Raw genomic sequence first — 25,285 nt, 5'->3', positions numbered from 1 at the left:
AATGTTTATTCAAACTAATGAATCCTTAACTTTGAAATTAGTATGATTAACAATGCCTTTTACAATGAAAGATTGGATTCAAAATACAACAAATCTTATAAATTACACTTGAAATATTGTCAAAATTGTAATTGTTATTGATTTACCTGTGAAAACTTTTTTTTTTTTTTTAAATAGCAAAGAAGGTAGATGTAAACAAAATATGAATAGGTCATAAGCCTTATTAAATTATTTATTATTGTGTTTCGGTAGTGACAAATTTGGGAAGAGGAAAAATATTCCAAAACTTTCTGAAAATACAATATATATATATATATATATATATATACACTGTATATAAGAATATGACACATAGGCCTACTGATGATGAATAAAGTATATGGTAAGGCTATTAAATAGCAGTTCCAAAATACTTTTTGTAAATACAAATAAGTTGGTATGTCAGACCACAGTCATTTAGAAATATAGTGCAAAAACACAGTGAAAATAAAGTAGCATTTTGGGGTTAAGGAAACAACAGTTACCATGGTAAATAGCCTACACAATACTAACATGAGCTGTTAATGAACATGACCACTGATCCTGATGAATAGAATGAAAATTGAATGAACATAAACCTGCATGTAAATCATTCCAAACATGAAGTTGCGGAATTTATTGGCACTTTTTTGGTAATTTCATGACTTACAAATTGACATCAACTACGATGTTGTTGCATCATGCTTGTAGTTTCTTTTGCGCTTTATTTATAATAAAGTGACATAAAGCGCTCTGCCGCATTTGCGCGTGTAATTGAAGAGGACGCGCAACGAGACTGACAGGACAGGAAAGTACGTTTTTTTTTAGGTGAGAGATTTTTTTATTTCGTAACAAGTTACAAATAACGTTAGAATAATGATACAGATCTGTATTATGCTATTGTTTTTGATAGTGTTGTAAATTTCTTACAGATAATTATGATGATCATTGCGTTTGTCTTACCGAATGTGGTATCTTCCTGTCAGCAATTAGTTTGTCTAAGCTTCTTTTTTATTAATGCCACAAAAAACATTAAAAAACAAAAAATAATAATAATCCGAAATAAGTTCAAAGCTTGTGTTTTGGAAAAGAAAATTAATATATCACTAGCCCTAACATTCAACTTCCCACTTTATTAACTTCCTAAAGCGTCGCAATAAATGGGAAAAACGAATCCAAAAAGACGGTGGATCTGGCAACACGGAGGCTGCACTCGCAGCCCCGTTCACTGTTCTACCTTCTCGCAGCGACATGAATTGCAAACACACATATGACGCGGTTTAAACGGCTAATTAATCATTCAGAGAGCTTGAAATTTTATTTTTGAATATAAAAAAATGACCGAGGTCCGGACCTCGGTGACCTCATAGCTGGCTACGGCCATGATTACAGTGTAATACATTGTGTAATTATACCTTTATTACAATGTAATAATACATTGTGTTATTATACCTTTATTACAGTGTAATAGTACATTGTGTAATTATACATTTATTACAATGTAATAATACATTGTGTTATTATACATTTATTACAGTGTAATAATACATTGTGTTATCATACCTTTATTACAGTGTAATAATACGTTGTGTTATCATACCTTTATTACAGTGTAATAATACATTGTGTTATTATACCTTTATTACAGTGTAATAATACATTGTGTTATTATACCTTTATTACAATGTAATAATAAATGTGTAATTATACCTTTATTACAATGTAATAATACATTGTGTTATTATACCTTTATTACAGTGTAATAATACATTGTGCTATTATACCTTTATTACAGTGTAATAATACATTGTGTTATTATACCTTTATTACAGTGTAATACATTGTGTAATTATACCTTTATTACAATGTAATAATACATTGTGTTATTATACCTTTATTACAGTGTAATAGTACATTGTGTAATTATACATTTATTACAATGTAATAATACATTGTGTTATTATACATTTATTACAGTGTAATAATACATTGTGTTATCATACCTTTATTACAGTGTAATAATACGTTGTGTTATCATACCTTTATTACAGTGTAATAATACATTGTGTTATTATACCTTTATTACAGTGTAATAATACATTGTGTTATTATACCTTTATTACAATGTAATAATAAATGTGTAATTATACCTTTATTACAATGTAATAATACATTGTGTTATTATACCTTTATTACAGTGTAATAATACATTGTGCTATTATACCTTTATTACAGTGTAATAATACATTGTGTTATTATACCTTTATTACAGTGTAATACATTGTGTAATTATACCTTTATTACAATGTAATAATACATTGTGTTATTATACCTTTATTACAGTGTAATAGTACATTGTGTAATTATACATTTATTACAATGTAATAATACATTGTGTTATTATACATTTATTACAGTGTAATAATACATTGTGTTATTATACCTTTATTACAATGTAATAATACATTGTGTTATTACACCTTTATTACAGTGCAATAATACCATTGTGTAATTATACCTTTATTACAATGTAATAATACATTGTGTTATTATACCTTTATTACAGTGTAATAAAACATTGTGCTATTATACCTTTATTACAGTGTAATAATACATTGTGTTATTATACCTTTATTACAGTGTAATAATACATTGTGTTATTATACCTTTATTACAGTGTAATAATACATTGTGTAATTATACCTTTATTACAATGTAATAATAAATGTGTAATTATACCTTTATTACAGTGTAATACATTGTTATTATACCTTTATTACAGTGTAATAATACATTGTGTTATTATACCTTTATTACAGTGTAATAATACATTGTGTTATTATACCTTTATTACAGTGCAATAATACATTGTGTTATTTACCTTTATTACAGTGCAATAATACATTGTGTAATTATACCTTTATTACAATGTAATAATACATTGTGTTATTATACCTTTATTACAGTGTAATAATACATTGTGCTATTATACCTTTATTACATTGTAATAATACATTGTGTTATTATACCTTTATTACAGTGTAATAATACATTGTGTAAGTATACCTTTATTACAATTTAATAATACATTGTGTTATTATACCTTTATTACAGTGTAATAATACATTGTGTTATTATACCTTTATTACAGTGCAATAATACCATTGTGTAATTATACCTTTATTACAATGTAATAATACATTGTGTTAGCATACCTTTATTACAGTGTAATAATACATTGTGTTATTATACCTTTATTATAGTGTAATAATACATTGTGTAATTATACATTTATTACAATGTAATAATACTTTGTGTTATTATACATTTATTACAGTGTAATAATACATTGTGTTATTATACCTTTATTACAGTGTAATAATACATTGTGCTATTATACCTTTATTACAGTGTAATAATACATTGTTATTATACCTTTATTACAGTGTAATAATACATTGTGTTATTATACCTTTATTACAGTGTAATAATACATTGTGTTATTATACCTTTATTACAGTGTAATAATACATTGTGTAATTATACCTTTATTACATTGTAATAATACATTGTGTTATTATACCTTTATTACAGTGTAATAATACATTGTGTTATTATAACTTTATTACAGTGTAATAATACATTGTGTAATTATACCTTTATTACAATGTAATAATAAATGTGTAATTATACCTTTATTACAGTGTAATAATACATTGTTATTATACCTTTATTACAGTGTAATAATACATTGTGTTATCATACATTTATTACAGTGTAATAATACATTGTGTTATTATACCTTTATTACAGTGTAATAATACATTGTGTTATTATACCTTTATTACAATGTAATAATAAATGTGTTATTATACCTTTTTTACAGTGTAATAATACTTTGTGTAATTATACCTTTATTACAGTGTAATAATACATTGTGTTATTATACCTTTTTTACAGTGTAATAATACTTTGTGTAATTATACCTTTATTACAATGTAATAATAAATGTGTAATTATACCTTTATTACATTGTAATAATACATTGTGTTATTATACCTTTATTACAGTGTAATAATACATTGTGTAATTATACCTTTATTACAATGTAATAATACATTGTGTTATTATACCTTTATTACAGTGTAATAATACATTGTGTTATTATAACTTTATTACAGTGTAATAATACATTGTGTAATTATACCTTTATTACAATGTAATAATAAATGTGTAATTATACCTTTATTACAGTGTAATAATACATTGTTATTATACCTTTATTACAGTGTAATAATACATTGTGTTATCATACATTTATTACAGTGTAATAATACATTGTGTTATTATACCTTTATTACAGTGTAATAATACATTGTGTTATTATAACTTTATTACAGTGTAATAATACATTGTGTAATTATACCTTTATTACAATGTAATAATAAATGTGTAATTATACCTTTATTACATTGTAATAATACATTGTGTTATTATACCTTTATTACAGTGTAATAATACATTGTGTTATTATACATTTATTACAATGTAATAATACTTTGTGTTATTATACATTTATTACAGTGTAATAATACATTTTGTTATTATACCTTTATTACAGTGTAATAATACATTGTGCTATTATACCTTTATTATAGTGTAATAATACATTGTGTTATTATACCTTTATTACAGTGTAATAATACATTGTGTTATTATACCTTTATTAGTGTAATAATACATTGTGTAATTATACCTTTATTACAATGTAATAATAAATGTGTAATTATACCTTTATTACATTGTAATAATACATTGTGTTATTATACCTTTATTACAGTGTAATAATACATTGTGTAATTATACATTTATTACAATGTAATAATACTTTGTGTTATTATACATTTATTACAGTGTAATAATACATTGTGTTATTATACCTTTATTACAGTGTAATAATACATTGTGCTATTATAACTTTATTACAGTGTAATAATACATTGTGTTATTATACCTTTATTACAGTGTAATAATACATTGTGTTATTATACATTTATTACAGTGTAATAATACTTTGTGTAATTATACCTTTATTACAATGTAATAATAAATGTGTAATTATACCTTTATTACATTCTAATAATACATTGTGTTATTATACCTTTATTACAGTGTAATAATACATTGTGTAATTATACCTTTATTACAATGTAATAATAAATGTGTAATTATACCTTTATTACATTGTAATAATACATTGTGTTATTATACCTTTATTACAGTGTAATAATACATTGTGTAATTATACCTTTATTACAATGTAATAATACATTGTGTAATTATACCTTTATTACAGTGTAATAATACATTGTGTTATTATACATTTATTACAATGTAATAATAAATGTGTAATTATACCTTTATTACAATGTAATAATACATTGTGTTATTATACATTTATTACAGTGTAATAATACATTGTGTTATTATACCTTTATTACAATGTAATAATACATGTGTAATTATACCTTTATTACAGTGTTAGTATACCTTTATTATATACCTTTATTACAGTGTTATTATACCTTTATTACAGTGTAATAATACATTGTGCAAGTATACCTTTATTCCAGTGTTTTAAATACATTTATTTCTGTGTAATAATGCATTGTGTAATTATACCTTCATTACAGTGTAATAATATATTGTGTTATTATTAGTGCTGTCAAAGTTAGCACGTTAATAACGCGTTAACGCAAAATCATATTAACGGCACATTTTTTTAATGGGCGATTAACGCAGCGCGTATTTTCTGTTTGACCCGTGGCCCAACCCCTAGTTGGAGAAATGGAGATACACAGTGTTGCCAACTTAGCGACATTGCAGACCCCTTTAGCCATTTTTTCCCTTCAAAAAAGTGGCCAAACCTTATTTAGTTTCTGAGAATCGCCGGTACCGCCGGTACTGCTCTCCCAGCACGCGCGCACGCGCACCTCTCTCTCTCTCTCTCTCTCTCTCTCTCTGGTTATGTTTATTGGGTTGCATTTCAGTCACTATTTCATATTCATTCCGTTGTTTGACAAAAGAAACTGTAAAATATACCAATGAAAACAGTTTTATTCAGAATTTAGCTTCATTAAAATGGGCACAGAGAGAGACAGACTAATGTAATAATAAATAATAAATGTACATTTAGCATTTTCAGAAGAGCTGCCCTGTCATGCAAAAATCTAAGCATGTTTGTGTTAGTAAATTGCTCAGTGCAAAGAAAGAGAATAATGAGAATCTGGTATTTCTTTGTTCTTTCTACATGTGTCTAATAGACATGAACAAGTTCTTTGAAAAACATCTATGACCTTTGAAACATGTCTCGTCTTCATGCTCTATGTTGACTATGGTTTCAATAATAAACATACATTTGCATAAAGCATCCATATTTATCCATGCCCACGTTGATTTAGAGTATTACAAACTTGAAAAGTTTTAATTTAAGGTACATTTAGAACAAATAAAAATGTGCGATGAATTGCGATTAATCACGAGTTAACTCATGACAATCATGCGATTAATCGCGTTTTTTTTTTTATCGATTGACAGCCCTAGTTATTATACCTTTATTACAATGTAATACATTGTGTAATTATACCTTTATTACAGTGTAATATAAATGTGTAATTATACCTTTATTAAAGTGTGATAATACCTTTATTACAGTGAAATTATACATTGATCACCACATTTCTCAACACATTAAGTCATTTTACGATGCGATAAGGGCTCCCCCTCCCTACAAAAGCCAGTTTAACTACTGGACACAAGGTTGAGTAAATGATGACAGAATTTTTATTTTTGGGTGAACTATCCCTTTACGTCACACATGTATTTTTAAAGGTTATAAATGTGTAGTCAATTCAATATGAACTGCAATATTTGGTGGCCAGAACAATTTACAAATACATTTTTAAAATGTTTGTATTTTATGTATAATGTTTAAAAATAAAGACCTTTTTGACAAAATTCTGTTATCTTATCTCTTTTTCAATACTAATAATAGCCTATTAAAAACGAGGCATAGAAGGTCTACCTGTTTGTCCCGTTACTTGAGTTCAGTGAACTCTCAACAGTCACACGTACCTACTTCAACACGTCTGTTGTTCACTGTGGTGTTACACAAAAGCTGATGTCGTGATTATTAATTGAGCTGTCATGGCGATGATGGCACTCACATTAGAAAAAAGCGGAGCTGAACTTCAAATAGCGTGTCTGTGAATGTTGTGCTCATTTACGGCGACCGGTTCATTATTGATCCAGCGCGAGGACGAGAGAGGCTGTGAAGAGGTTTTGAAGAGCTTATGTAACGGCTATATCATCGCGAGGTCTTTAATTACGCGCAAGCACTTCTCATCTTTTCACACTTCAGACTGTCCTCCTCCTACACACACACACACACACATCCGTATAAAGGCCGAGCCCCGCGAACTGAAAGCAGGCATTTGAGACAACCTTCATCCGTGGGCACTTCGTCAGCCCGGGCACAGCCTCCTCCTACCACTCCATCGTACACGTCTCCACCCTCGTCGATCTCAAATCAGAATGCCTCCCTACGAGAAATCCATGGAAATTATGCCTTTCAAGCAAAGGAAGTGCCTGGGTAGGTCATGACTTTACAACAACATTCAACTTTTAGCATTTTTACTAACTCCTCTACGTCGCTTGTTTTGCATTGTTGGGAATGTTTTATAGGCTAATTTTATGTTTTCTACCTTTATGCTTATCTTTTTAGCTAAAGACAATTTCCCACAATGCAGATACGTTGCTATTTAGGCCTCTTTCTCATGTTATTTTCTTATTTGTTCTTATTGTTTTATATATTTTTTTAAGGTAAGCGATTTTCAATGATCAGAAAAACAAAAAAATATTTTGTTCTTCCAATGTAGAAACAAGAAAAGATGAAGTCTGCACTATTCGGTCTAAGTTCCCCAACAAATTACCGGTGAGATGCCTTTTTGAATATGAAATGTTTAAACAACAATAAAACAGTGGCTATTTTTAACCTTATAAATTATGTTTTGTATTTTAGGTAATTGTGGAGCGATACCTTCGGGAGACAAAGCTTCCCCTACTGGACAAAACCAAATTTCTTGTCCCATATGAGCTGGCATTAGGGCAGTTCCTCAGTCTGCTCAGGTGTGCAAACTCTCTTTCTCAAATATAACAGTAGATGCAGTTTTGGTCTTGTCATGACTGTTTATACAGCAGAGAATAAGTCAATGCTTGTTTTTCTTAAGTCAGTGTTGAATGCCTGTTGTGTGAACAGTGAATCATGTATGTTTTGCCCGGCCACATTGTTTAGGTCATTGGATGTCTGTTATGAGACACCACCTGAAGTTTCAGGCACTTTCAAGCAATTCTTTTCTGTAATGCCAATTTTATGTTTTGCTCTTTCTCTTACAGAAGTAAGATAGCGCTAGAGGCATCTCAAGCTCTGTACCTACTGATCTCAGGAAAGAACATGTCCTGTTTGTCATCAAGCATGGGAGAAGTTTATTCACAGTTCAGAGACCCCGATGGCTTCCTCTACATAACCTATGCATCCCAGGACATGTTTGGGTGAAAAGAACCTCCAAAACGTCCATGTGACACAGATCACCTTGCATAACTCCAGACGGATGCCTTTCTGAGATCATAACTCACTATTGCTGCTATAAATGAAGACTCTCACTGTGCATTACACCTAAATCCACGCAGTCCACCAATCACACCTGGCCGAGAGGACTCTTCTGACCTCATTTCTCAGTAGTTTAGATTTCTTTGAGGCTAATGTTGAAGTAAAATCAGTAGTTTTGAAAGAGGTTACAACTGAGCCGTGTAATATGAAGAATGATGGCACTTGCGCTGCTCTTCAAGCTGCTCGGTTATGAGGCTCTGATTTCTGACAGGACACAAAAAAGGATGTCCTGTCCCTCAAAGGACCTGGGATGTCCTGTTACAATGAGACTGGGTTTGTTCGATGCTGGTTTTCTCTCTGTGCTCTTTCTGTGACTGCGTGTCTGTTTCTCTAAAACAAACACAGAGGAGACGGATAAACAAACAACTATTTGAGCACCTACTTTGGAATGAAAATGAGTGCAAACAACACAGTCACTATGTACTCTGCTTCAACTGCGGTTTATCCTCAATAAATCAATTTAGTTCTTTTAACTGAATGTCTGATTTTATTTGATTTAATGTACAGTATTGTGTTAATGTGGTTTATTGTGTTCAACAGGGCACTAAGATTAACATAATAGTGACATGTACCATCAAAAAAGTGGTAGGGACCTATATTGCTTATTTGTCATTTGGTTATTTCTAAGTACAGTTAAAATAAATGTGGCGAGTGAGGGACTTATAAACATGCACACAGCAGTGAAGCAATTCTCTGCTAAACATCTGAGTCAGTGCTTTTTAGTTTCACACCGCTTCTATAGATGCATCACCTTCTTACACATGGCTGTTATTAAACCAGCATCTCTAATAAAAGGGTTTAGGTTACTGTGTCAGTAAGCAGTCACATGGGGGAGGTGCTAAGCGGGTCTGGTCTAACAGATTATATAGCTATAAACAATTTAAAAGGCAGTTAATTGCTTATTAGTGTCCCTCAAAATGCAACTATGACCTCGTACTTTATCCTTATCTAGCAAAGTGGTTTAATTTAAGATTAAGTGCAGCAAATATAGGGTGAGTAGAGGGTGGTCATTTTAAAACTTTCACATCTGCATTTTTACTGTCACTTAGGACATTACTGGGAACTTCGGCACCTTCCTGTCAAGTGTGTACTGAGAGCAGAATGCATTAACTGAGAAATGACAATGAGAAAGTTCAAAGGGTGCTAAATTGAGGTCTGTATTGGACAGAATGCACATATCGCTGCCAAAACAAAGTACTGGTATAGTTATATACAAAGATACACTTTTGTTCAAAAGTTTTGAAAGTTTTTGAAAGTAGTATCTTATGGTCGCCAAATGCTGCACTTATTTGATCAAAAATACAGTAAAAACAGGAATAGTGTGAAATATTACAATACAATTATTTTAATATATTTTAAAATGTATTCCTTGTTATGGCAAAGCTGAATTTTCAGCATCATTTCTCGTCTTCAGAGTCACATGATCCTTCAGAAATCATTCTAATATGCTGATATGATGCTCATAAAACAATTCTTTTTATTATTCAGTGTTGAAAACAGTTTTTCTGTGGAAATCATATTCTTTTTTACGTGATTCTTTGATGAATAAGTCTTTACTGTCACTTTTGATCAATTTAATGTATCCTTACTGAATAAAAGCATTCATTTCTTTGAAAAAAATAGTCTTACTGGCCCTAAACTTTTGAGCAGTATATCAAAGATAAGCATGTACCATCTTTAGATGAATCTAAAAGAATTATCTTGAATAATGTAAACAAATATTTTAGACGTACTAAAAAAAACCTTGCAGTTGAACACGATCCAGTTGACAGTGACAGTTTTTTTTTTTCAGCCACAGATGTGTTGCAAGAGGGTTCACGTTACAGTAAACTAAGAAAGTAATAGTCAGTTGCATGAGAAGTAGAAAAAAAAAATCTGTGATCAATTCCCAATAGCTGCCAAAGAAAACAAGACGCTGTACAGTGCAGCATCTCAACATGCCTCAACATAACAACTTGATGAGCAGAGAGAAATATGACGCTGTCATTGCATTACTACCATTCCAAAAAGAACTCAGTTTTTCCACTCAAATTCAAAAGCTCTATCGATGCAAGTACATAGTTCTCTGTCAGCACTCATGAAAACAGATGACTTTCACAACTGTTAATGCTAAAGATTTCACAACATATTGCAATTTGTAGTGTCTCTAAATGCAGAAAACTCAGTCTTGAAGCGCATGTTTACAAATAAACTCTTTTATTGGTCAATGAAATTGCTGCATTCAAACGAGGGTGAGGGTTTCAGATCACATAATCCCAATAGAAAATAAAGATACAGCCTCAAAATAACAGATTACGTATACTGATATAGTTTAGATTTTAAATCAGAAAACAATATTAAATTTTCAAAATTGAAAATACAAAATACAGATATAATAGCTTTAAAGAAAAAGAATAAGTTAAGGACGTTTTGCAAAAAAACAACAGCAATTATGTTTGGATATATATATCATATATGGAATATTTTTCACATTTTTGTTTCTTTAAAGAGCCCCCTTAACATCCTCTTTGCCTGCTGCTTTACGACCTCAATCCAATGTCCATTAAACACAACGGTACCATAGAAGTTTTGAAATCAATTTAATTTCTTTCTGTGCTCATAGTGGTTTCTCCATTTCTACGCCATATTAAAAATTAAGAAGAAGAAAGAAAAAGTCTCTCACTGGCACATAAGTTCTTCTTGGTTTGATCTCTCAGTCCTATAATTCTAAGCCAAGCATTTTTGATTTATAACCCTTCCCACAAATCTATGTTTAAGACAGAAATCCAGTTCCTGATGACAAGTTAGTTAACTGAATGGCCAAAATGGCTCGGGCAATTTGGAATGTAGCCGAGAGCCACTGAGATCCAATCAACTCGAGCCGGCTCCTCAATTCTGCTCCGCCCGTTTGGAAGGTGGCACAAGGTGAGCGGGCAGTTTAGCTGGAAGCTCATGCCCCTCTAGCTTTACCTTGATCAGGTGATTCGCCAGCGCAAACTCTTCATCATCCAGGTAGCCATCTTTGTCAACATCTGCCAGAGTCCAAATCTTTCCAAGCACTGTGTTTGGCAGCTTGGACTTCACCAACTCCTTCTTAGCCGTGGCACCAGATACCTTCCCATTAATTGGCGAGAGGGTGTAGAATATTTCGTCATAGGATGGCTTATCGCGGCCCACGATCCACTCCAGCTCGTCAATGCCTTCCCCTGCACCTTCTCCATACCCGTGACCAAACGGCCCGTTCATGGTTCCCTCAAACGCACCACCCTTCACTGACTGGCTGGGCATGGCGGCCTCCTCCTTACGGACCAGCGTCATGAGCTTAGCAATGTCATTACCTAGCATGTCTTCCACTGACTCCATCAATTTTGGCTTCATGACAGGGAATTTAGTGAAGTCCTGAGCAGCTAGCAACTCCTGTAAAGAAAGATTGTGTTATGTTTTTATTTTTTATTTTGAAAAAGCTCTTTATAAAACTTGAATATATTGGATAAAAATGTATAGCTTCATACCTGCATTTTCTTTAGGTTAGGAAAGTCTCCTGGTGAAATGTTGTGCTCTTTCTGAATCTTTTCATAGATTGCACCCAGGTTGGCAATAAGCTCTTTCTTTTTTGAGTCTTTGCCAAATACACTCGGCATCTCTTTCTTCAGAGAACTGATAATGTAAGCATGTACCTAGAAGAAAAGTATTCAGTTGACTCAAATTAAATACAAGTAGCATTTGTGCAGTTTAGCATGTCAAAACCACACTTCTCACAAGTATTAGGTTCCTTCATAAAATGAAAATAAGACGTGAAACTTTATCTGTGAGATCAAAATCCTGTACACACTCAATGGGGATTAAAGTTCACAAAAGTGTCCAGGTATAAGGTATTTTCGTGGATCATCTACAAAACAATATCATATATTTATTTTACACTAGCTCTCAAAAGTTTGGGATTGGTAAGATTTGGTTTTGAAATAGACCTATTATGGTAACCACCTGCAATATTTTCTAAATAATAATAAATAAATAAAAAAAGAGTCAGAATTGTAATAGAGTAAAATATTAATTAAATATTTAATACAATAATATTTTTTTTTCAACAACTTATTTCTATTTTAATATATTTTTAAATATATTTATTCCTGTGATGACAAAGCTGAATTTTTATATGATCCTTCAAAAATCATTCTAATATGCTGATTTGATGCTCAAGAAACTGTTTTTATCATTATCATCAATGTTGAAACCAGTTGTGCTGCTCAAGATTTCATAGAAACCCGATACCATTTTTTCAGGACTCCTTAATGAATAGAAAGTTCAAAATAACAGCATTTATTTAAAATAGAAAAAATAAAAGTCTTTACAGCCACTTTAATTCAACTGAATGCATCCTTGCTGAATATAAGTAACAATTTCTTTAAAAAAAAAAAAAAAAAAAATCTTGCTGATTCCCAAACTTTTGAGCTGTAGTGTACATGCGCAAAAATGTCAGTTTCACCTTAGCGAGACGTGCTCTTTTGATCAGATCATTGAGCTTCCGTAGGGCAGCATTCCTGGGAAGACTTTGAATGTCGCTGAAGAGGTCCTTCTCCTCCGCTTCAAACAGCTTCCTGTTATCTGCGATCAGAAGTGGCTGAGCCCAAAATGAGCCGATATACACTCGGACCACCTCGGGGGTGTTTATGATCTTCCCCAGTGACCACATGAGGGCACCATACACCCTCATCAGCTGCTGGGTGCTGATCTGGTCAGCTTTGTTCAGAACCACACGCATCTTGTCCTCGTGGTTTTTCAGGGCCTTGATCACCTCTGAGAACTCATCCGAGATGTCCAGCTTGTGGGCATCGAAGAGCAGGATGATTCTGTCCACTCGTTCGGCGAACCACTCAAGAACTGCTGCAAAGTCATAGCCTGAAATTGAGAGAAGATACAAAGAGGTGCATTAGATTGGGTCCTAAATCAAAGCTCTGGAAAGAGGAAGTCAGCAGGACTGCATGCAACATGCTTTATTTTAGAAAAGGAGGTCAGGGATAATGGGTTTGATTAGCGGCAGCGTCATCTGATCTCAGTGAATTCAGATAAACAGCAACTATAAAGCTGTGTATTCAGAGAAAGGAGATCTGCTGCCTGTGAAATCCCTGGTGTCTCTGTACGTGAATAGAAAGTCACCTATTGTCATTAAATTTTGTCATTATTTCCTTTTTCTGTAGAGAACCAGTGGCAGTCCTGACTCAGTCATAATCAAAGAAAAATTACATTTTCAAGTAAAGAATATTAAACAATAATTATATTAAACCAAAATGTGCCAAAGAAAAATACCAAAGCTATTTTTAACCTACAATGATTGCGATACAAATGGTTGTTTTTGAAAGTTGCACTGAAAATAAAAATAAAAAATTCATGCAGAAAGTGTCAAACTCTAATAATAGTTTATTATATTCAAGTCTTTAAACAAAATCAGCAATCAGGCTGTCAGAACAATAAAAAAGTAAATATCGATAAGAGGTGGATTTTAATAAAATCAATTAAATGTTTATATTTCTTTTTAATTATTACATTTAGTTCTAACATTTTAAATTTTAAATAAAAATGTACCAAAGAAAAAGACAAACAATTTTTTAACAATGCACTAATTCAGTTGCACTGAAAATCTACAAGCCCCCTCACAGTTTGATTAGGCATTTTACTTCTGACCCAGGAAAACATTTATGAAATTCAGAAAATTCACATAATCAAAAAAAGAGATTGAAAACAGTCAGTGAGAGTTGCTTCTGGGAAACCTGCTAACATTTTCGGAGAAAAATCTCACATGACCCTGTACCACACAGAAACTTTTAGTTCCACATTTTATAAACTCAATGCCATTTCATGACCCTATTTCTTCACACACAGATGAATTCCAGTTGCTATAGTAAACGCAAATGGCAAGATGACATCATAATAGCAACCCACGGCAGCACTAGAGCACAAAGGCTGTTTTAGCAGCAGTCAGACAGAAATGCTCAAACAGCCTTTCATGCTTAATCCCACACAGCCACAACTGTGACACATTCTGTTGTGTCTCTGCTGGGACTAGTGGTGTGGAAGCCTCAGGGTCTGGAGCATGACTGCTGCGTGTCTATGTCATCCTGGAGCACCTTGATCTCAGTATCTGGTTACTGTCTCTGCTGGCCCCAGAAAGGACAAAAGGATGGTCACATGACTCTTGAGACATATGCTGTAACAATGCCACATTTCTGTTTCTTAACAGCTGTCTCTTTGTAACGTTGCTATCTGTATCTACAGTCGTACTCTGCAATGAGTTGACATCTGGGCCAACTCAGCATTTCCTTCTGATTCTTCCTGTTCACAGCTGAACGAGAATAGAGCGCACATCAGATAGTGACTGTGTGGAATATCGGGACAACTCAAAACACTCATGCAAGCTGCCAGTCATATGATAATAAAATACTTCTCGACCCACAAAACCTCGGTAGTGGTATAAAAAGAGGAAACTGGGAAGTGGGAACAATGCGGTCATGGCTATATTGGCACAATAGTTTTTCCCTTTTAACATCAGGCCAGATCGACTGCTTTTACATGTGGAAACAAACTTGCCTGAGCAGCTCTGACATCCTGTTTTATTTTTGTTACAGCTTCATTTAATGCAGTATTGCATAAATGACTATTATTAGGGGATAAAAGATCAAATCCTTCCTGTATTAAGGAAATCCACTTAGGATTTCACACAATAGTGTGTTTAGGAAAGGATGTCAGACTTGTTTTACTCGCTTTTCTTCTTTAAAAAACAAAACAAATGTGAATTTACATGAGGTCACAATAAAGTCAAACTCCAAAGATTTGCATAGGATCAATGCAAGTATTACGCTAAAAATCACTGACTGATAGATTCATACAGGAAAGTCAAAATGAACTAAAGAAGAGAGCACAAGTCTTCTAATTATGTGAAGTGACAAAGAAGAAAGAGCAGCAAAATTAATTTATGATTTAAAATATGAGGGTGTATAAAATTAAAAAACATTAAATTATCATGACATTTTATTATATATATATGTTTTAAATATTTTAATTAATTTAACACTTTAAAATAATAAAATGTAATAAAAAATAAAAATAGAATAATGTAATTTTTATTGTTTTATTATTATCATTATTAAATGAATGTGTAAAAATAAAATGAGCCAGAAAGCACCAAAGGCTGCTGACCTCTGCTGATCCTTTGTTTCTCCCCTGACAGAATGCCTGGAGTATCGATGATACTGATGCTCTCCAAGACGGGGTTGTTTAACTGAGCACACATGAACCTACAGGTACATGGAGAGAGAGAGAGAGAGAGAGAGAGAGAGACAGAGAGAGAGAGAGTCAAACACTGTAACAGGTTTGGTAAGATTTTCTGAAGCCAAAATACAACACTGTTCTCTTTCCCTTCTTTTCTTTTTTTTATTGTCTTAAGATACCATTAAGAGCAAAAGTAAAAATGTTTGACAAACAGATTTTATTAACATGGGGGAATATCAGCAATTTTAAAAACCACACAAACAGTTTACTTCCTTCTGTAACTACATAAATGTTTCAGTAAGCATGAGAATGGGACTGAAGTTGAAATCTCGAAATGCTGTAATAACACGATGAACTTTGGCTATACAAAGACAAAGACACAGACTGTTTACAGTGATTTACAGTCTTTTTCTGTCAGCCTACAGCACTGCCCTGCTGCTTACTATTACGCATATGCGAATCTCTGTCACAAGGCTGATGCTTACAGCTAGAACTTTCTTAATGAAGCATAGAAACCACTAGAACAAACCTGTCACCCACAGACATCAAGAACAAAACACTAAGGGTAAGTACAATAGGTTCCCTTAAATAAACACCATATATGCAAAATATTCCTCAAGCCATTGCGAAACTTTCAAAAAAACAAGGAGGCTTCATGATCACATTTCATTTTACTTTTTGTTTGACAGAGCTTTTTTGTGTCATCTAATAACAATAAAAAGGACAGAACACGCACTACTAAAGCCCTTTTTTACCAGGCCAAAAAAAAAAGTCCTGGAAGACAGTGTAAGGTCATAAACTGGGCTGATAAATAACCAAGTATCTCTCTCAGAAAGAAAGGATAGGCAATCTTCTCCATTTTTTTTTATTAGAATATTCACATTACATATTATATAATGTGAATATTCTACACATTAAACCTTTTCAGACAATTCCCTCGTTCTGAAAAACAGAGGATGTTTTAACATTACAATATGCCGGCGAGTTTCACATTGTGAAATATTCAAAAGTCTGACACATGGAACCAGTTTACACTGCGCATTTCATCATGACCACAAATAATCATGTGACCAACACCAAAAGTGGGAAAAAGGGGAAATATCTTCAGAATGAAATACCAGTATTATTGTATTGTGGGTTTTATGGTTCTCTGTTTGGGACCAAATATTTATTTCTGCTGAATTAGCCTTTAACCTTTTTCCACTAGCATATGGCAGGCCACTGGTAATCCCAGCCAGTTTCAATCCGCTTGTGTAAACTCAACACCTGACACACACACCACCCAGCAATCTGTTACAGCTATTTGTACAGTCAACGTGGAAATTGTTAAGACTGGCATCACTGGGGGTAAATGTCCTGGTTAGGTGTTGCCTCATGTACTGTAACTGTGTGATGGGAGGTAGTTTAAAAAGTTAGTTTGGAAAAGGAGACGAATAGATGAACGACTCAAGAAAAATTCAAGTTCAAGACCTTGGTCTGTGTGACATCTGCTCTCAGCATATGCAATGATGACTCAAACACACACAGATGGAAACGATGACACAACTCTATAGAAACCAAATAATGACTGAATAATTGTGAGATCATAATTAAAAACAAATGGATACAGTAAAGCTTCTTTTGTCCATCTATTAAGTTACTTAAAATACATTAAAATGTCTTGCATCTATTTTATGATGAACGTTCACAATGAACATTATGAAAAAAATAATAATTTTAAGCAGTGAAGCAATTATGTTTCAAAACATTATTATTTAAAACGAAGAACTATTCACCACTGTTCTATTTACCAAAGTCAGTGTGGCAAGAGGCAGAAAGCCAATACATCGCCACGTGACAGGAAAACCATAAAACAAACAGAGAGGACCCTCATGATTTGGTTGTCAAATATTTATTTAAAATAAATATATAATTATATTTTATATATTTCATATAAAATGTATACATGTGTTTTTATGAATAGCCAATCACCATTTGAAAAGCCAGTTTTGTTCAGGTCAAACGAAAATATTTTATTTTGAATGATTTTCTAAAATAAAATGTATACATTTTTACTTTATGGTTACACAAAAAAAGGTACATCAGTACTTTTTACTTAGGCCTAACTCTTACATTACTTAATATTTTTAGAGTCAAAATATTTGTAGAAAATCTATGAATGGTTTGTTTTTGTGGTCAACATGAATACAAAAATTCTTGAGACGTGATTTAAACTAGCAGATTATCTCAATTTGTCATGTGTCAAACATTTGTCACTGAAATTTAACTGAGATGCTCAAGTCTGCAACTGCAGTGTTTGTTAGAGTCAGAGAAGTGCTACGCACTTTAGTGTATTTCCTGATTCATTACCATACGGTAACTGCCTTAGTTTATCTACTACCACACCTGTCATTTCATACAGTGACACTTGAGGTATTAATCAATGGACCCTCTTATGCTACATAATAAATGGAGTATTACCTATTGAGGAAAGCGTTACCAAAGGCGTTGAGTTTTCGGAAAGGCTTTTTTGGATCGACAACCAGCGCATTGCCAGGTATCATGCCTTCCTGATCACCGTGCATAACCGCTATGAAGGAATCCGTCGTCGGCTCGGGGCCTATTCTCATCCCGGGGAAATCCTGCTCCATTAAATGCCTAATGAAGGTGGTCTTCCCGGTCGAGTACTGTCCCACCAGCAGCACCATGGGCTTGTTATCAAAGTCAGCATCTTCCAAAGCCGGTGAATGGAAGTCGTGGAAATGATAGGAGTCCTCTAAAGGAAAGAGTTTGGTGCGGTAGAGGCGCTTCAGTCCCTCCGATACGTTTTGGAAAAGATCTGGGTCTTTCTTCCCTTCTCTCTTGGACCAGCTGAACATGATGGTCGTTATGCGACGATTCTAATTCGAAAGGAAAAAACTCGAATCTGCGTTCGAACCGGTTCGAACCAAGGCGAGGTCCTGTCGAAAGTTTGACTGTCCCACCCCTGTACAGTCAGTTAGTCAGTCACCTCTGCGTATGACTAGCAGCAGCACTTCCCTTTTTGGCAAACCCCTGAACTGTAATGCAACGCGTATATCTGAGGCTTGTTGCAACACTCTTCTATGACCGTGCGTCGTTTAAAGTTGCAGTAATTCTGTTCTAATCGGATCGGATCTCTTCTGAACTTTCTGCAGGTATCTAAACCGTGTTTTGCATGCGGAACTTATATACTTCATAATAAAAGCCTCGATTTCGTTAAAACAAACAATGGAATTTATTCTTATTGAAGTACCTAAAGCATTAATATGAGGGCGGATAGCATTAGATCACGCATAATAAATACATTACTGGTATGAGATCGCCAGTCATGGAACATAAGGACCGAATAACTGTGGCTACGTGGCTCTTACGAATCCTGAATGAATCTAGTTTTTTTTATTTATTTTTTTTATAATAATAATAATTAAGAATCTAGTTAATATGGATGTGTTTTTGTCATGTTTTACGTTACTATTCTGTAAAAAATAATTATTCAATAATAAATAAATATTTTATAAAATATAAATATATATATATATCAGGGCATTTTGGTTACTCAATTTGAACAGAAGAAAATGTGCATTTTTCCAACGTTTTTCAACATTTACACCACCTAGACATATCCATTAAGACAAAATAAATAAATAAATAATTCAGAAATTCAGAACGTCACTAAAAATTAAATCCGAAAATGTGTTTGCATACTTAGATAACAGTGGACCCTTGTGGACACAAGTGGCAATTACATCCTAAACATCAGCATACTTTTACTAGTTCTATCACAGAAAGATATGTAGTATGAGTAGTATACTAGTATGCAGTTCTGAACTCTTCTGCTGCCAGTTTCACAGCACAAACCGGATGTAGTAGAATATTTCCTTTACTACAACTGACAGCACTCGCATTAATACTTTATTGTATTTTATTGTTAAATAACACATGCATCTATTTATTTCTAAATGCATTTTACAAACCATGTTCTTGTATTACCAATGATGTCACATATTTGTAAATGTATACAAATGCATTATAATTGACACATTATAGTAATGTAGATGATAACTTATGAAGGAACAGTTCAATGTGCAGGATAAGGCATGGAGAGGTGTAAAGGATTCATAGGCACATGCAGCACTTCCGGCTTCCGTCACATGTGACTCTCTGCAGGTAACAGCTTCTCCACTGGCACTTCAATAGTTTTCCACATGGAGTGGCTGTTACACCCAGTGAGCACCAGGAGCAGCTCTTAACACGACCTATGCTTGTCCAACGTCCAACCAATTTTATTCTGTTAATAAAGATAAGAGATCAACGGTTAGAACACCCTTCTTGTCACAACTAGAAATTGCATTATGCCATTTTGAGGATAGCCGTTTGATTTGAAGGACAGAGAAACTGGTTTTGAATATGATATTAGTATTGATATTTATTTAACTTGTAAAATCTGTATTTATTTAAACTGTAAATTTGCACTGTTAACCATTCATTTGCTGATCTCTTTCTTATAAAAGAGACTTTGTCATACTGAACTTTACACCTTGGCTCTTGAATGAAAACTTCTCTGTCTGTTCTTTGTGTAATACAACAGTCAATAAAACATATTCTTTGTTTAGAGATGTTTACTCTGTCATTCAATTACTCTGTAATGCAAATCCTTCCCAAAAACAAAACTGCACTGCATAGGCATGTAAACGAGACTTTCCATAATCACAAAAAAAAGTACTAATAATAAATTGTTGAATATAACTCACCTATTCTGTTGTCCTTTGTATCAGAAGGTGGAAATTATGGTTGAAGCAGTGTTATGATCTATTTAAGCACACGAATGACTGGAAAAAGGGAAAGAAAAAAATAGATATAGGAAAATAGAGGAGCATTACTTCTGTCATTCAGAAGAAGAATGTCAGAGAGGACGTTGTAGGCAGATTAATTATTATACATTCATCCAATAAGTAACAAGCTATGAGGCCCGTCCCATGCACTGTTTGATCATCCACCTGTAATATCATATCTTCACCTGAAACACCTTGCAAACGGACATTGGACACTTTGGATGGCATGTAGGCCCACATTGAGCAAATTATGCTTATATTGTCCTTAAAATTAAAACAGTTTAAAAAACAGTCATGAGACGAGAATACTGGTTAGATGATTTTATTTGAACCGATGCTGGATGTAAATATATTATTATCCCATGCTTCACTTCTCCTTCTTTTAGAAATAAAACCATATTCTTCCCAATAGCAGCGTTCTTACAAAACCTGTTTAAACATGCCATTTTAAAAGATGGTTAATGCCAAATATATACATCTTGTAAGGGATAAAGGAAACAGAATTATGGTCACATGTTCTGACCATAACCCTAACCCTAACCCATATTTTTTTTAAGATTTGATTTACGTTGAAAACTGTGCGTGCCCACACACACACGTAGCCTACACACACAGGGTGTTTTTTTTTTTTTTTTTTTTTTTTTTTTCGTTAACCCTAACCCTCCCCCCCCAAACCTATACCCATCACAGAAAACTTTTTGCATTTTTACATTTTCAAAAAACATCACTGATTTAAAAAATAATCACTGACACACACACAAAATGTATAATATAATATAATATAGCATAAATATAATATATTATAATATAATAGGCCTATAATATAGTATATATCTATACTACTAACTAAAACAATTTTATAAAAATCGGAATAATTGCTTTTATTTTGTTTGCTTTTTACAGTATTGTGTAGTTTCTACCCTCATCATGTGGTAGTAGCGCAGTCTGTGGGTAGTCCACTACACTACACAGGTCAGAGAAAGGCGCATTTTCGCGAATTGGCCATCGCGGGATTCCGTAGTGTGTGGAAGCGTCCCAGTGCTGATAACAAATGTAAGTAGCTGTTGAACGATATACAGGGCTAATTAATGATGAAATTGAGTAAAAATATCGTACCTGATATACTGAAGCGCTATTACTTAATAAAGAAAACTAAGAACAGCTCTCTAGAAGATATTAGCAAGGCAAAAAAAATAATTAGCTGTTGCTGGAGACTGATCAGTGTTAGCCTGCCAGCTAGCTGAATTTGATCATGTATTTATCAGTATAAATATTATAATCACACTTATTGTAACGGTCAGATATGATTGTTATGTAGTGAGGATATGATCATGTGACAGTCAGAAAAATAGAATTAGATAATCTCATTGTTTCGAGCTGGTGTAACGAGTCCATACCCAAATGTATCACTTTTTTGTGTTTTAAATTGTACGTCTATAAAATATTTTAAGCTTTTTCTGTAGAGAATAAAGAAATCGTCCTTTAAACCCCCTTAATTCTATTAAAGCTTTTGAAAAAGCAAGAAGGGTTTTATATTTATTTCCTCTTTATTTGTGAACTTTAAAAATGCCATGATGTTTATTGTTATAATGCTGTAATACGCTTATTTTCAGCACAATGGCTGAGTGCACTACCTTAGACAGTTTGCTGGAAATGGGCTTCGACAGAAACAGAGCGTAAGTGATGTCTTTACAGGGATGTTTACACCCTAATCCAGAATTCTGCACTCACCCAGTGATTGTTTTGTAGGGAGAGGGCAGTAGCACATACTGGAAACCAGGGCATTGAGAGAGCAATGGACTGGTGAGTCATCATGGATACATTTTGTCAGATCTAACAGGCTTATCCGTTCATGATTTTTGATGGCCTAGGTGAGATTAGGCATGACCGAAGTGACCCCACACAATTTTCATCATTTTATTATTATTTTTTTACTATTGCAATCTGATAGCCAGTAAGCATTTTCATTGTATAGAGAAGGTGTGATTTAATTGCAATTTAATAAAGTATATCATTAATAACAATAAATACAAAATATTTTTTGAAAGTTGCATTTATAATTCTGTAACTGTACAGGTTAATGGAGCATGAGAATGATCCAGATATAGATGAGCCGTATGTTCCGCCTGCTGGGAATACTCTTGGCTCAACAGAAGAACAGATCCAGTCTCCTACAGAAACCTCTGAATGTATGTTCTTCTAATGCTCCTCACTCTCAATTTCATTAAATCATTGTGATCACACATCACAAAATGTTATTTTCTCTTTCACTTTTGCCTTTAACCAAAACAAAAAACAGCTATTGAAGTTATAAACGAAGAGGGAGAGTCCAAGCAACCTATGACAGAGGAAGAGAAGAAGGAACAACTAAAACGGTTTGTGCTTTGTACAGCTGACCTTAAAATGTATGAAAGTAAAAAAGCATACATTTAAAAGCTGACAAAAAGTATTGCTTTTCTTGCAGCCTGGAGGAGTTGATGAAGGCGAGGCAGGAGGAGAGGAGAGAGAGAGAGCGACAGGAGGAGGTAGACAGAGAAAAGCAGAGAAGGAAACACGGCCAAGAGCTGCTGCAGGTTAAACAAAAGCTTCAGGATGACGAAATGAAGAAACTGGCGGACTTGCGCAGGAGGGAGAAGATGGAGGACAAGCTTGCCAAGTAAGACGAGCATGGATACAGTACCCGTTGGTGTAAAGTATTAACTTTAATTCAGTGGTCCTCAATCGATTTGATTCCAGAGCCCCCATTGTCCACAACAATATGCAAAGGCCCCATGACTTTTCCAGTATTTTTGTGATCTACTGGAAAAGGATTAAGGGAAAATGATTTTTCCCCCCATTTAGAGCTTGGCATATCTAAATATTCATAGAAAATAAATTAAAATGAATATGTAAACAAGAAATATATGGATTTTTAGTTGTTTTAACTTTTTTTGAGCACATTTATCAGCCCAATGCACACAGCCGTATTGCACCATCATTCCATTTCACGGCCGCCACAGAAGATGCGTTAATACGGACATTAGGCGAACTTGGCAAATAGGACAATAAGGCAGTGATATTAGAGGTATCCTGCCCTAACGAAAGACAAATTTATCTTTTATTAATTCATGCGCATCCATACTCTCATTTTCTTCATAGTAAAATGGCAGTGACGCACAAAGGAAATTGGTTATATTATACATAAACTGGAAATTGCAATGCATGAGCATGCAAAAAAAAATCCTGTGCACACGCAAATGTTTCTCGCTAAAGTCTGTATACTTTTTAGTTTTGCAAAGGTCCCTTCAGGGGCTCCATACGTTGAGAACCACTGCTTTAAATGAAAGTAATAACCTGTGATTCTTTTGTCAGGCAGCGGGTTAAAGACAAGATTGCACGAGACAGAGAGGAGAGGGCACGAAAGGTATTCATTTACTTACGATGCTTTTACTTTGCTCAGGATACACTAATATTAATATTTCTCTCGTGTCTAGTACAATATATATCAAGTATGTAAAAAATAAATGACAAAAACCTCTGTATCTTGGCAGTTTGGAGGTGGCTCATCAAGCACGGGTTTGTCATCACCCCCCTCTGAAGCCCCACCACAGTCTCCCCCTGAGAACCAAGGGGCTCCTCCTGCTAAGAAAGACTATGATGACTGTCGGATACAGGTACGAGGATGTTGACTTCAGTTTAATTGAGCAGATAGAAATTATTTTCAAATATGTTTTTATGTGCCTGAATGATTCCTCGAATATATCACAAAATTGAAACCACTCCCCTTTGGTCGTTAGGTGCGTCTTCTAGATGGAACCACCTTGAGTACTGTCTTTAAGGCTCAGGAACCTCTGGCTGCTGTGAGAGTCTATGTTCAGATGAATGGGGCAAACGGAGAGGATTTCAACCTCATCACCCCGTATCCTAGACGCGTGTACACAGAACTTGACATGGAAAAACCCCTGCGTGAGCTGGGTAAGACTACTTATATTAGGTTGATGTTGATTAATGATGTTGATCACAGTTCTTTGTCTCCGAGGAATCAACTTCAGACTTTGTTCTCAACATCAGTCATTTATGGAGCTTTCGTTTTACTTGACAGGTCTGGTGCCTTCTGCCGTCCTTGTTGTTACCAAGAAATGAAGTGAAACGATTCTAGATACAAGCTGTTCTTCCAGACATCAATGCAAGATCAAGCGGATGGAGACTATGTATCAGTGGACTTGTACTGCAATGTCTTCACTCAACAACCAAATATACAATGCAAAGAGTTGATCAGTAATTTCATCAAATGTAAACCTGCCGATACCGCTAAATAAAGGGCCAAGTGAGTTCTCACAGTGATGAACATTGAGAAGGTGATTGTTACCTTTGTTTCACGACATGGGGAAAATATGACATTTTTAACAATAAAATTCATTTAACTCTTAGTTGTATGATTTGAATTTTATGATGGCTTTGGAAGTGAAGGATAATGGAGCTT

At 33.6% G+C, this 25,285-nt stretch overlaps 3 protein-coding genes across 3 annotated transcripts; 2 read left to right on the top strand and 1 right to left on the bottom strand.

Moving 5' to 3' along the window:
• The first annotated feature begins 7,120 nt into the window (after positions 1-7,120).
• Positions 7,121-9,219, top strand: map1lc3cl (microtubule-associated protein 1 light chain 3 gamma, like). Its single transcript, XM_084132451.1, has 4 exons — positions 7,121-7,669; positions 7,956-8,011; positions 8,099-8,205; positions 8,473-9,219. Exons 1-4 carry the CDS (start codon positions 7,612-7,614, stop codon positions 8,630-8,632), a joined length of 381 nt encoding a protein of 126 aa, XP_083988577.1. The 5' UTR covers positions 7,121-7,611; the 3' UTR covers positions 8,633-9,219.
• A 1,706-nt stretch (positions 9,220-10,925) lies between these two features.
• ehd1a (EH-domain containing 1a) lies at positions 10,926-19,186 on the bottom strand. Its single transcript, XM_084132450.1, has 5 exons — positions 18,452-19,186; positions 15,920-16,017; positions 13,212-13,624; positions 12,238-12,402; positions 10,926-12,142 (listed from the first exon to the last, which is right to left on the bottom strand). Exons 1-5 carry the CDS (start codon positions 18,847-18,849, stop codon positions 11,615-11,617), a joined length of 1,602 nt encoding a protein of 533 aa, XP_083988576.1. The 5' UTR covers positions 18,850-19,186; the 3' UTR covers positions 10,926-11,614.
• Positions 19,187-21,763: 2,577 nt separating this feature from the next.
• ubxn1 (UBX domain protein 1) lies at positions 21,764-25,232 on the top strand. The gene is made up of 10 exons (XM_084132316.1): positions 21,764-21,876; positions 22,437-22,499; positions 22,573-22,626; positions 22,900-23,012; positions 23,123-23,198; positions 23,288-23,479; positions 24,175-24,226; positions 24,354-24,476; positions 24,600-24,777; positions 24,905-25,232. The coding sequence occupies exons 2-10, from the start codon at positions 22,441-22,443 to the stop codon at positions 24,943-24,945; spliced, it is 888 nt and encodes a 295-aa protein (XP_083988442.1). The 5' UTR covers positions 21,764-21,876; positions 22,437-22,440; the 3' UTR covers positions 24,946-25,232.
• Positions 25,233-25,285: the final 53 nt, after the last annotated feature.

The sequence above is a fragment of the Abramis brama genome, assembly GCF_963993115.1.
Source record: "Abramis brama genome assembly, chromosome: 13".
Classification (NCBI taxonomy): domain Eukaryota; kingdom Metazoa; phylum Chordata; class Actinopteri; order Cypriniformes; family Leuciscidae; genus Abramis; species Abramis brama.
The sequence above is the reverse complement of the archived record's forward strand: the minus strand, read 5'-3'. Positions and strand labels throughout refer to the sequence as shown.

Excerpts from the sequence above, each read along its gene's own strand:
- map1lc3cl (XM_084132451.1), top strand. The coding sequence starts at position 7,612 with ATGCCTCCCTACGAGAAATCCATGGAAATTATGCCTTTCAAGCAAAGG. Across the intron at positions 7,670-7,955 it reads CAAGCAAAGGAAGTGCCTGG|AAACAAGAAAAGATGAAGTC; the intron begins GTAGGTCATGAC and ends CTTCCAATGTAG. Across the intron at positions 8,012-8,098 it reads AGTTCCCCAACAAATTACCG|GTAATTGTGGAGCGATACCT; the intron begins GTGAGATGCCTT and ends TTTGTATTTTAG.
- ehd1a (XM_084132450.1), bottom strand. The coding sequence starts at position 18,849 with ATGTTCAGCTGGTCCAAGAGAGAAGGGAAGAAAGACCCAGATCTTTTC. Across the intron at positions 13,625-15,919 it reads GAAACAAAGGATCAGCAGAG|GCTATGACTTTGCAGCAGTT; the intron begins GTCAGCAGCCTT and ends TCTCAATTTCAG. Across the intron at positions 12,403-13,211 it reads AAAGAGCACGTCTCGCTAAG|GTACATGCTTACATTATCAG; the intron begins GTGAAACTGACA and ends CTTTTCTTCTAG.
- ubxn1 (XM_084132316.1), top strand. The coding sequence starts at position 22,441 with ATGGCTGAGTGCACTACCTTAGACAGTTTGCTGGAAATGGGCTTCGAC. Across the intron at positions 23,480-24,174 it reads ATGGAGGACAAGCTTGCCAA|GCAGCGGGTTAAAGACAAGA; the intron begins GTAAGACGAGCA and ends TTCTTTTGTCAG. Across the intron at positions 24,477-24,599 it reads ATGATGACTGTCGGATACAG|GTGCGTCTTCTAGATGGAAC; the intron begins GTACGAGGATGT and ends TTTGGTCGTTAG.